Source organism: Bison bison, unplaced genomic scaffold, assembly GCF_000754665.1.
Source record: "Bison bison bison isolate TAMUID 2011002044 unplaced genomic scaffold, Bison_UMD1.0 scf7180017864456, whole genome shotgun sequence".
NCBI classification, from domain to species: domain Eukaryota; kingdom Metazoa; phylum Chordata; class Mammalia; order Artiodactyla; family Bovidae; genus Bison; species Bison bison.
The window spans coordinates 7,819,350-7,831,410 of NW_011495018.1; the positions used below are offsets into that span (position 1 = coordinate 7,819,350).

Consider the following 12,061-nt stretch of genomic DNA (forward strand, 5'->3'; position numbering starts at 1 on the left):
GGTCGGGGGGGGGGGCCCAGGAGGCAGTGGCTGCAGAGCTTGCCCACAGCAAGTGGGCGATAGTGGTCCCTGTTATCCGAGGCTCTGGGAGCCCTGCTATAGTGAACATGAGCACCTCAGAATTAGAATTGCTCGCCAAGCATCTCCGCAGCCTCCCTGCTCTCCACCTCTGTTTCAGCCTTCCCATCTGCCCTGAGTCTCCTAAAGATGCTAGTTCAGTTCAGTCACTCAGTCCTGTCGGACTCTTTGCTAACCCATGGACTGCAGCATGCCAGCCCTCCCTGTCCTTCACCAACTTCCAGAGTCTACTCAAACTCATGTCCATTGAGTTGGTGATGCCATCCAACCATCTCATCCTCTGTCGTCCCCTTCTTCCACCTGCAATCTTTCCCAGCATCAGGGTCTTTTTAAATGAGTCAGTTCTTTGCATCAGGTAACCAAAGTATTGGAGCTTCAGCTTCAGCATCAGTCCTTCCAATGAATATTCAGGACTGATATCCTTTAGGATAGACTGGTTGGATCTCCTTGCCAGTCCAAGGGACTCTCAAGAGTCTTCTCCAACACCACAGTTCAAAAGCATCAATTCTTTGGCGCTCAGCTTTCTTTATAGTCCAACTCTCACATCCATGACTACTGGATGGATCCACATACATGATTACTGGAAAAATCATAAGCTAAAGACTCTAAGCTTCTCCCATTTCTGGGCTCTTGAGACTCCTCCTTCCTGGACCTCTCAGACTGGGGAGCCAGAATCTGCCCCAGTTCTCAGAGCCATCATCTCTTCCTGAGAAGTGGCTTCGATGCTCCAGGACTGGGAGAGGAGCCCTGCCTGGCGCAGGAGCTGCCCTGCCCCCAGTGAGTGTCCCCGAGTTACACTTCACCTCCATTATCTGCTCCCTTGTCCACTGGACTGAGAGGCCTGGAAGCCAAGAGGCCCTATCAAGTAGCATGATGCCTGGAACACAGTAGGTGCTCAGTAGATACTTGTTCAATGCATTAATACATGAAAAAGTCACCCAGCTAGGTAAATATCAAGGGGAAAAAGTCATCCAGATCTCTTATGGGTTGGATTGTGTCCCTTCAAAAGGTATGCTGAAGGCCTCACACCCAGTATCTATGAATGCGACCTTATTTGGAAATAGGGTCTCTGCAGCTTTAATCTAGTTAAGGGGAGGTCATTAGCATGGGCTTCCACCCAGCACAAATAAATGCAGTCCTTGTAAGATAAGGGGGATTTAGACACAGATACGCACTCATGGTGGAGAAGGCAATGGCACCCCACTCCAGTACTCTTGCCTGGAAAATCCCATGGACAGAGGAGCCTTGCGGGCTGTAATCCCATGGGGTCCCTAAGAGTCAGACACGACTGAGTGACTTCACTTTCACTTTTCACTTTCATGCATTGGAGAAGGAAATGGCAACCCACTCCAGTGTTCTTGCCTGGAGAATCCCAGGGATGGGGGAGCCTGGTGGGCTGCCGTCTATGGGGTCGCACAGAGTTGGACACGACTGAAGTGACTTAGCAGCAGCAGCAGCAGCAACGGACTCATGGAGAATGGGATGTGAAAGCACAGAGGTACAGATGGTGATGTGAAGTGGAGGCTGAGGCTGGGGGGCCGAGCCCCAGCCAAGAGCACCTGGGGCTGCAGACACTGTAAGAGGCAAGAGGGCGCCCTCCCCTGGAGTGCCTGGAGGGGCCGTGGCCCAGGGACACCCTGGTCCCAGACTCTGGCTTCTGGATCTGTGAGAGGGTAAACTCAACGTGTTTGAAGTCATCCAGTTTGTGGTACTTTGTAGCTGAAGCCCCAGGAAACTAACACAAGGCCCGTGGTGAGTCAGAGCGTCGAGCTTTGGTGGATGAGAAGCGTGGGTACCCGAGCCTTGCATCTGTCACAGTCTAGGCCATTTCCTCTAATATTTGTCACTGACTCTCCTGAGCCAAACCAGTGCTTGTATCTGGTGGGCACTTCCGGGAGGCCTGTTGAGATGCAAAATTCCGGAGCCTGTGGAATCAGGGAGCTGCGAGAGTGCCCCCACCTGCGGGCCTGGCTCTGAGGTGAGGCAGGGGCTGGGGGCCAGGGGGCCAATCTCCAGAACCTATGGGGCGGGGAGTGGGTCAGTTTTGATTAATGCTGAGATGACGCTGGAGGGCTCTTTGAGGGTAAGAGCTCATGGTCTTCATCAGTCACTAAGAGGAACCCCACATCCAAAGCCATGGATGCACAGAGGGAAGTGGAGTCAAAGAACTCTCCCAAGGCAGGGGCTCAATTGTGTGGTTGGGCCAATGTGGCGGGGTTGAGCTCATGGGATACAGTTCTCAGAGACCCACCAGGCACTGCAGGCTGGTCTGCAGAGTGGGTCTGAGATGGTCCTGTCTACTGACCTCCCCATGGCCCTCCTGGGTGGTACCATCCCTGGACAAGGAGAAAGGTCCACATTCCCCACTCCCCCCCACCCCTACTCCCGCCATGATCAGATAGCTCGGGGCAGGGGGAGGGGGAGGGGCGTGGAGAGAAGACTGGCAAAATCAGTGGCTTGTGCTTGGCCTTTTTGGCTGACTCTAAATGAAATTAGATGCTTTGCTGAAAGCTGTTCCATGGGGAGCTTTTACTGGATTTCCACTTGAGTCATGCTATAGACATCAGAGACTGACCGTCAACCTCTGCATTTGGGGATGTGTCAGCAGAGATTTCATAACATGCGATTGGGAAGAGAAATATTCTGGGGGCTTTGAATAACCCAGCAATTAAACCTCATCAGATCCAAACAGCCCCGGACCAAGGCATTTTAGAACCAAGTGAATGGCTGGGGAAAGGCAGCAAGTGGTGGGTCCACAGGCTTCGCTCTATCCAGTGTAGCAGCACAGAATGTAAATTACACCGCTGCTCTCTGGGCACGGCACCAGTGAGTCACTTTCTTCAGCACAGATTCAGTACTTTAGCAAAAGATGGTCTTTAAAAAAAAAGTTGAGCCTAGTGTGGACTGCAGTCTGAATTTATAGAGACAGAATTTGGGTGGGATGGATTTTGCTGGACTCCAGCTGTTCTGGAAGACTCTACTCGGTTGCCTGGTCCCCCTGCAGTGTCCCTGGCGCCTCGGGCAGACGTGCTTGGTGGGCCTGAGACTTCTCAGTGAGGGCTTCCCCACCCAGTCTCATCCCAGACTGGACTCATTCCTTTTCTACCTGTTGGAGCACCTGGGCTTCCCTTACCCTCTCCGCCCTCTTTTCTTCCTTTATTCATTACCCATCCTACCTTTCATTTTCTCTCTCCCTTCTTTTTCTTTTTAAAGTATTTACCCAAAGCTGTGTGTTCTGTTGATGTTTTGGTTTACTGACATTACCCCTTTCCCCTCTGGAACATAAATTCTCAGGCAGTGAGGAGGGGTTGGGGTGCCCCTTGCCCTAAACTCTTCCAGGGTCCAAGCCGCCTCAGCACCAAGCCAACACTCACGAACTATTTCTGAGTGCAAGAATGAACCTATGGGAGAGTATCTATGGGGTGATCACTGGAACAGTGGAAGAAAGTTTAAAAATTCCTTTTCCAGTTATGTCAGTGCTCTCAGGGATGCTTCAATTCAGTTCAGTTGCTCAGTCCTGTCTGACTCTTTGCAACCCCATGGACTTCAACAGGCCAGGCTTCCCGGTCCATCACCAACTCCTGGAGCCTACTGAAACTCATGTCCATCGAGTTGGTGATGCCATCCAACCATCTCATCCTCTGTGGTCCGCTTCTCCTCCCGCCTTCAATCTTTCCCAGCTTCAGAGTCTTTTCCCATGAGGCCACATCAGGTGGCCAAAGTATTGGAGCTTCAGCTTCAGCATTAGTCCTTCCAATGAATATTCAGGACTGATTTCCTTTAGGATTGACTGGTTGGATCTCCTTGCAGTCCAAGGGACTCTCAAGAGTCTTCTCCAACACCACAGTTGAAAACCATCAGTTCTTCGGCGCTCAGCTTTCTTTATGGTCCAACTCTCACATCCATACTTGACTACTAGAAACACCATAGCTTTGACTATATGGGCCTTTGTCAGCAAAGTAAGGTCTCTGCTTTTTAATACGCTGTCTAAGTTGGTCATAGCTTTTCTTCCAAGGAGATCCTAACAGACAAAAGCACAGGGATGGCTCCAAGTCACCCTGTGATCGTCAGCAGGGTCAAGGTGGGCCATGGGGTGGGGCCAAGGGGCTTGTGGTGGTGACACTGGCCTCCCTCTGCTGCGTGCGGTGGCCAAGGACACTGCAGGTACCCTGCTCACACCTGCCTGGGTAACGTGACTTGCTCAGAGTCTTGTCAATCCCAAGTAAGAGCATTTTGATAATAACATCATATAAAACACAGAGATTTGAAGAGAAAGAAAAGATCTGACTTGAATAATAGCCTCTGTGCTAATGATAGAAAAGCTGATGGTTTGAAAGGAAAAGAGTTTTCCATTAGGAGGCATCTAAAAATAGTCATTGTGATTTGAACCACCATCTTCAGTTTCAGCCCGAATGTTAATTACATTAGCAAATCATTTTGGCAGAGGGAACAGGTATCCGACCTCGTCTGGGCTGCCTCCTGTAAACACTCAACACAGAGGGGAGCCCTCCCCTCTGGAAGTCCAGCTGTTTGGAACACACAAGCACACGCATGCACACACCTTTCTAGGGCTTCTCACAGGTGTCTCTCAGCATGAAGTTCACTGTGCTGAACTTGCCGGGGCAGAAACTCATAAATCCTGCTGGTGAGCCCCAGATGGTTAGCAGACTTCCATCCGGCAGCTGCTGGGCAGTCGGAAACTTCCAGTAGAAAACAAGGGCTAGTTGTTGCAGGGGAGGCCGCCACGTTAGCTCTGCCCCCCCAGCACCATTTGGGGTTCCTTTCATCATTCTGGCTCTTGCTGGTTTGGGACCCTGCTTCGCGCTCTCCTTCTAGAAAATGCTCGGGAATGGATTGAATTCTGAGGGAAATGTGAGAGGTTTCCTGCAGAGATTTCTTATCTTTGGAAGAGCCCCAGTCTTTGAGGGAACAAAGCTGGGGGAAATTCAGTGCCCGTGGCACAAAATGTAGTATTTATTTAGTAGTATTTTGGGGGGTTTGGCATCCATGGAGGGGTATTTGCAGTGTGACTTTTATGAAGTATTGGAGTTTCTGGATTTAATTTGGACAATTTTGAAATCATGCACATGGGCCCAGAGGCTCAGAGACAGCTGAGGGAGGCTGACATGATTTATATCGGGAATGTTTGGAGAGAGGCAATCTGACAGACCCCTCAGGATCCTTAGCTGCTTGGTTTAAGAGCTGCTACATCTGCTGGAGTGTGGAGGGCTACTGCGGGCAGGCAGGAGGGATGAGAGCCTTGTCTTGGCACCGGCCTGACATTTCTGTGGGATTTCTAGGGTATGAAGCATCTTTATTCCAGCTCTCTTCTGAGCTAGGTAGGCATGACTGTCCCATTTTACAGATGAGGAAACTGAGGCTCAGTAGAGTTAAATGAGATAAGTCCATGCTCTTGTCCATGTTCCCCTTTTCTTCCACATTTTTGAAGAGACTTCTGGAATGAAATGTGGGGATGTGGGAGTCTGGAGCGAGAGCAGGTGGAGGGGCTGGCTGGGGGACACTTCCTGCAGTTGGTGACATGGTTCCTGGCTGGGGACGTGGGTGAGCAGGAATGGGGGGGAACCTTGGGGATGATGTGACCTCATTTCTGTATCTGGACATCGCTGGTGGGATGGAAAGTAGGGGGGTGTTGGGAGGTGGCCGGGTGCACACGGACCCTGGGGTTTGGGCACTGTCCTGTGAATGGCCGGGAAGTACCAGAGGGTGTGAGTTTGTCTGCTGGCTGAGAAGGTGGGGAAATTTGAGTTTCAGGGAGAGAAGTCTCAAAGCCGGATGGATGGAGGATGGAGTGGGGAGAGGCTGAGGGTGGTAGGCAGGGTGGGGGTGAAATCAGGGAGCTCACTGGGCAGGAGGGGCTGTGATGGTGACACTGGAGTTCACAGGTACGGGGGAGGGGGTCGCTGGGTGGAAGGGAGGAGCCAGATGCGATGGCCAGGGCAGACGAGAAGCAGATTAGACCTGGGGGCAACCAGGAAGCCTGAAAGCCTCTCTCCCTTAGTGAATAGAAACCGAGAGGCTAACAGTGGGGGTGACAAGGACATAATCTAATCCTTCCCACGGTGAGACCCTAAACTCAGCACTTTACACCAATTAACTCATTTACTCCTCACAGATCTGTGAGGTGGGCCCTATTTTTATTTAATTTGATTTGTTTATAATTTAAAAATTCTTTTCCATTATGGTTTATGACAGGATATTGTATGTGGTCTCCTGTGCTATATATACAGCAGGATCTTGTTGTTTATCCATTCTATATATAATAGTTTGCATCTGCTAATTCCAGACTCCCAATCCAACCCTCCCCCACCACCCTTATTTCTTTATACATTTTCAATTGAAGTATATAATTGATTCATGATGGTTCAGGTGTGCTGAAACGAGATTCAGTTATATGTGTGTGTGTGTCTGTATGTCTGTGTGTTCTGTCACTCAGATATGTCTGTCTCTTTGCAAGCCCATGGACTGTAGCCCACCAGGCTCCTCTGTCCATGGGATTATCTTGGCAAGATTACTGGAGTGGGTTGCCATTTCCTCTTCCAGGGGACCTTCCTGATCCAGGGACTGAACCCACGTCTCCTATGTCCACTGATCCAGGGTGCACTTTCTCAGTCAGCCTCTCTCTTACTGACTCAAGAACCAGAGCCATCAGAAAACAGTGACAAGGTGTTCTGGGTGCCGTGAAGGAAAAGAAGGAAATGAGGGGAGAAGTCCTCCATGAGACTGAATTTTCCAGGACAGGCTCCCTGAGCAAGTGACATTTAACCAAGACCTAAAGGCTGAAAGGGAATTCATTTATACGACTAATATCTGTAAAGGTTTCATTTGAAGAAGAAAAGCTTGTACGTTGATTTTAATTGCTATGCTATTTTTATTTCACTTTATAAGCCTTGTTAACTTTTTTTTTACAAAGAAGTAGCTGAGAGCCGCTTTAGCTGAGATGGGACAAACTCATGAAGCTCCTCTAACTGTGTGAGAATCAATGGGCGATGGACAGGTCTGGCCAGGCTAACCCATGTCAGAGGCCTAAAATCTCCTATTTTTGTCAAGCTGTAGCTGTGTCTGGCAAACCTTGTTTAATTTGGATCTCTGGGGTGTTTAAAAATTTTATTGCTTTGGCTCTGGCTTTTCCTTCCTTCCTCCTTCGAGAACAAGATCCCTTGTAAAATTTAAAGTGGCCGGGACAGCTGGGGAGTGCTCTCTGTACACAGCAAAGCCTCTCCCCCAGCCCCTGAGCTCCATCCCTGGGAGACAGGGAGGAGGGTTCCCTGGTCTCTGGTCTTGCAGAAGTATCAGGGTTTTCTTCCTCACATGGGCACACCCACCCCTAGGAGGGCTTCACCCACGTCAGCGGAGGACCAGAGGGCTGGGTGGCACAAAGGTGGCAAAGATGGTAAAGGATAGGTGGGTGTCTCAGGTACCAGGCTGCACTGGAAGGCTGGATGGGCCACTCGGAGAAAAATGCAGTCCAGATGATATGAATTTCGAGAGTCGATTTCATTGCATGACTGCTTACTGAGCACCTCCAGTACTCCAGGCACTGGGACAGGTACTGAAGGGGACCCAGAGGACAAGCAGGCTTTTTATGCTGCTAAGAGCTTTTCATATAGACATGCAGCCAGCAAGTACCAGGCACCTTCTGCGTGTGGGAGACAAGCCAAGTGCTTTCTGCGCCCTCTCCTTAGAGGAGCTCGTTGGGCAGTGGGTAACTCGCAACTGCCTGAGGGTCGTGGGAGCCACGTGGAGGGTGCTGTGCGAGCCTGGCTGGAGGGGAGAGGACCTGCAGTCAGGGAGGGCTTCCCCAGGAGGGGATCTTGGAGTACAAACAGTTTTCCAGGAAAGGAAGGGCCAGAGAGCATCCAGGTGGTGGCAAAATCTGTGCAAAAGTCAGAGGGAGGATCACACCAGGAAAGATGGAGTGTACGGTATGGGGTCTCCTTTCTCCATTAGACAGTGATGAGCATGCGCCATGTCCAATACGACAAGATAAACACAGCAACTAAGAGCAGCAGCTTACCCTCCCTTAGCACCTACTACATGCCAAGCTTCAAGCTAAGCAGTTATGTGCATCATATTATTAAAGTCTCACCACGATTCTCTATTAGGTCAGGATCAGATTCTCCCACTTCACAGATGCATAAACTGAGGCCAGGATGGCACAGTCAGCCCCTGCTCCAGCTAGTGAGGCGTAGACTCAGGGTGAGCCAGGACCTCAGGCCCAGGTTGGTCTGCCTCTGATGGGTTACCTATTAGTGCCCCGGGCTGCAGGTCCTCGGATGGGCCTCTCCTGGACAGGTAATCATGTTTGGAGGCTGTTTATACATATGAAATTTAAACACTTGAATACTGAACAGCCCTCACCCCCTGGGATGGAGAATGGAAACAATAAACAAACAGGCTTTCTGTTTTATCCACTGGACTTTGGAAGCTTGGTTTTAAAAGAGATTTAAGAATTTTATCCAGGTCGTTACAGCGGCTGCCAATTTTGGCTGGATGCACAAAGCATCGGATTTTCAACCTTCTTAGAAGTAGAAATGGATTCTTAGCTACAGACTTTACAACTGGATGTGACGACTTACCCTCCTTTCCACATGGAGGAGAAAACGTGCTGAGGGGAAGGGAAAGAAGTGTTCATGGCTCCCAGGAGCTCCATCCTTTACGCCTGAGCCCCTCTAAAGCACTCTGCCTTTCAGCATGTGATTTACAGCTTGGGTTGAGTCATCAGTGAAACCCAGGTGTGAAGGAATGCGCTAAGATTTTTTAAAAAACTGTGTTTCCTGATTGTGCCCTTAAGGGTAGATGTAATTAAACTGAATAATAATAATAAAAAAAAAAACTACTCTGCTCTTCTTTGGATATATGATCAGTGTTGTGATCTCAATCAGGTTACTGTAGCTTGAGAACAGGATCTACTTTTTTTTTTTTTATTGTTCAGGGTTACTTATATAATACAGTCTCTGCATGGCAAAAGGGTATATATTACAAACACTTTTTATTTTTTAGGAATATTATTTTATAGGAATATTGCCCTATTCCTATATCTATTACTCCCTAAAAGTCACTAGAAAGTTATGGAAGAATAAAAGATTAATTGGCATTACCAAATCATTAATTTTGGCTGACTCTAGAAGATGGTGCCATATAATTGATTGGTTTATTCAATTTGGTGGAAAAGAAAAAAACCAGTTAAGCTGGTATTCTGTGTTCAAATGGCAAGGTAGACATTGTTTCTGTAATCTGCATCTTGGTTAATACAGTGTTCTCTGTTGGTACAAGCATTTTAGGGATTTAAAAAAACACTTCCCAGATAAATTTTTCTTTTCCATTGGGTCCATAATCTTTAATGTCTTCTCTTGTACAAATAAACAACACAGGCACGGTGGGCACGAGTTCATTAGGAATGCATCAGGGAAAATGAGTCTGCCTTCCAGATGGAGGTCACCTGCCCCCATGCCCACCTGCAAAGCTGGGGAGGGGGTCTTATAACCTTGCGTCATCACCAGCACTTGGCACTCTCTGGCTTTCTCATTTCTGTGCCGCTAATAGCTGCCAGTGGATGCCTCATCATTTAAATTTCTGTTCCTCTGATTACTAACAACTTTGAGCATCCCTCTCTTTCCTTTTCTCTGGCTGTGTGGTATGCGGGATCTTAGTTTCCCAATGAGGGATCAAACCCGCGCCCCCTGCAGTGGAAGCACAGAATCTTAACCACAGTCCCCAGTGAGCGCCCTTTCATGCAATTAGTGATTCCGCAGAGATTAATGCTCTTTCTCTTTAAGGTTTCATACTTTAGGTGACCATAGGAGCAGCTCCAGAATTTCCAAATTTGAGGAATTTAGATCCTAAGCAATTCCACTGGAAGGTGGGGCTAAAGATGTGCTAGTGGCCGAAGCCACCCCAAGAATCCTTTGTGACCAGCACCAGGGGCCTGTGCCTAAGTGCATTGTGGACCATGTGATGGGCCAGAGACTAGTGGGAGCAGGCTTAGATCTACAGGAAGTCATTACTGCCCATCAGCTTGCAGAACAGGAGCAGAGGAAGAGGCTTCCAGGCAACACAAAGATGCAGCTACCAATTGCACCCCTGGGACCAAAGTGGGGAGGGATGTGGAAGGGTGGGGGGGAGAAGTACCTACATCTCTCTCTCTCCCATCCTCCTATCTCCTGCTGACACCTTTCACTGACCATAACCAATCAGAAATCAGAGGGCAAGGAGCTCACTCCAGCAGGATGCAGACAAAGGACCACCAGACCAGAGACTCACCAAGAGGGATGGAGATGGGAGGGGATACACTAACAGTGAAACCCTCACAAAGGTCAGAGGTGTCATATCTAACATATTGTCCTGTACGTAGTAGCTGACCAAGAAATGCTGAATCTCCAGGAATGCTGAGCAGCCTCTGACTAATCTGAGTTCAATGTCTCCCCAGGTGTCTGTTGGCATGATTTCTTAACAGTTTTGACAACAGCATCTTAATGCTTACAAGTGGAATATCTCAAGCCAAGGCAAGTTTCCCCAGGTCAAACTAAAGCTGAAATCACAAAGCAAAGGCAGTACTGAAGAGAGAAACTGAGCAGAGAGGGGAGGAGGAACCATGAGCTCAGAATAAGGCTTATCAAAAGACGCCGAATCTAGAGCCTAAGAGTGAGAACAAGCATGTTGAAAATTAAGTATGAAATGGGTAATTATGCAGTAATGAGACTGAGGACATTACAAAGGACACTGGCATCGAAACCACCACATCTCAACAGAGTAATGAGCAGGAAAAACCCTCCAGCTTTGTAATTATAATCATCGTTGCCATAACAACTTAGTATCTCTCTTTGTGAGCAGCTATCTTGAGACTATATTTTTAGCAATGACTGTGCCTGAACGTGTATTTTTCTTTATATAGCGGATACTTTTTCAAATTACTGATCTTAAAAAAAAAAAACAATTTCATTTTCATTCTCTCTGAGTGTAAACGTCTCGGGGATAATTAGGGAAATGAGCAGGTGTGAAAGTTCGTTATGAAAATGCTGTAAAAGTATTGATGTGTTGACAACATTTGCTTCAACAGAATGTTCTCTGGACCTGTATACTCTTATTGTTCCTTGTCAAGCAGCTTAACATATAAATCTTCTCTGTGGGGTTCATAAATATTTGAAAAATGATTAGCTCTGTAAGGTGTTTGAGGATTATTTGACAAGTACGGATTTATGTTGTGGGACAGAAATTGGCTTAGCAGAATCCTGAGTCTCAGGAATGAATGAATGAATAAACATTGGCTTACCTTGCTTAACAGAAATACACATAACAGATTCCCAGCTGAAGCAAGCAATGAGTTGACCTAAAAAATCAAACAAAATACCATTTGAAGAATTCAGAGAACAGAAGGAATCCTGAGCTGCCATTTTGATTTCCAAATTTGCTCCAGCTATTACACCCAGCTGGAAGGGTTGCTCTTATAGCTTGGCAAATATCCAAGATAAGTTAGCACTTTACTGAGCTCTGCTTACACTATTGGGAGATGATAATAGCCCTTTGTTAGGGTCTTAGACTTAAGTTAAATAAATGCTTTATTAGGTTAAGAACAGAAAGGTCTCAGAAAGAAGCACTCTTTCCCAATGCCATGAAAGGCCCTCAGCCAGGATAAGTCATGCAGCAAAGACTTATTGAGAATTTTCTGTCTTTCTTGTACTCTATTGTGTCTGTGGAATATGCAAAATAAGATTTTAATAATTACCAGTTTATAAAGAGTTTAAAGACTCTGTCAAACTACCGCACAATTGCATCCCTTTCACATGCTAGTAAAGTAATGCTCAAAATTATCCAAGCCAGGCTTCAGCAATACGTGAACCGTGAACTTTCAGATGTTCAAGCTGGTTTTAGAAAAGGCAGAGGAACCAGAGACCAAATTGCCAACATCTGCTGGATCTTCGAAAAAGCAAGAGAGTTCCAAAAAAACATCTATTTCTGCTTTATT

At 47.6% G+C, this 12,061-nt stretch overlaps 1 protein-coding gene across 1 annotated transcript in view; it reads left to right on the forward strand.

Moving 5' to 3' along the window:
* The window catches only part of CPXM2 (carboxypeptidase X (M14 family), member 2), a 206,882-nt gene that overhangs the window by 52,441 nt on the left and 142,380 nt on the right, over positions 1–12,061 (forward strand). Inside the window, exons 4-5 of the mRNA XM_010859573.1 lie at positions 738–855; positions 5,528–5,640. Coding sequence (XP_010857875.1) covers positions 738–855; positions 5,528–5,640 — 231 coding nt within the window. The remainder of the gene's footprint in view (positions 1–737; positions 856–5,527; positions 5,641–12,061) is intronic.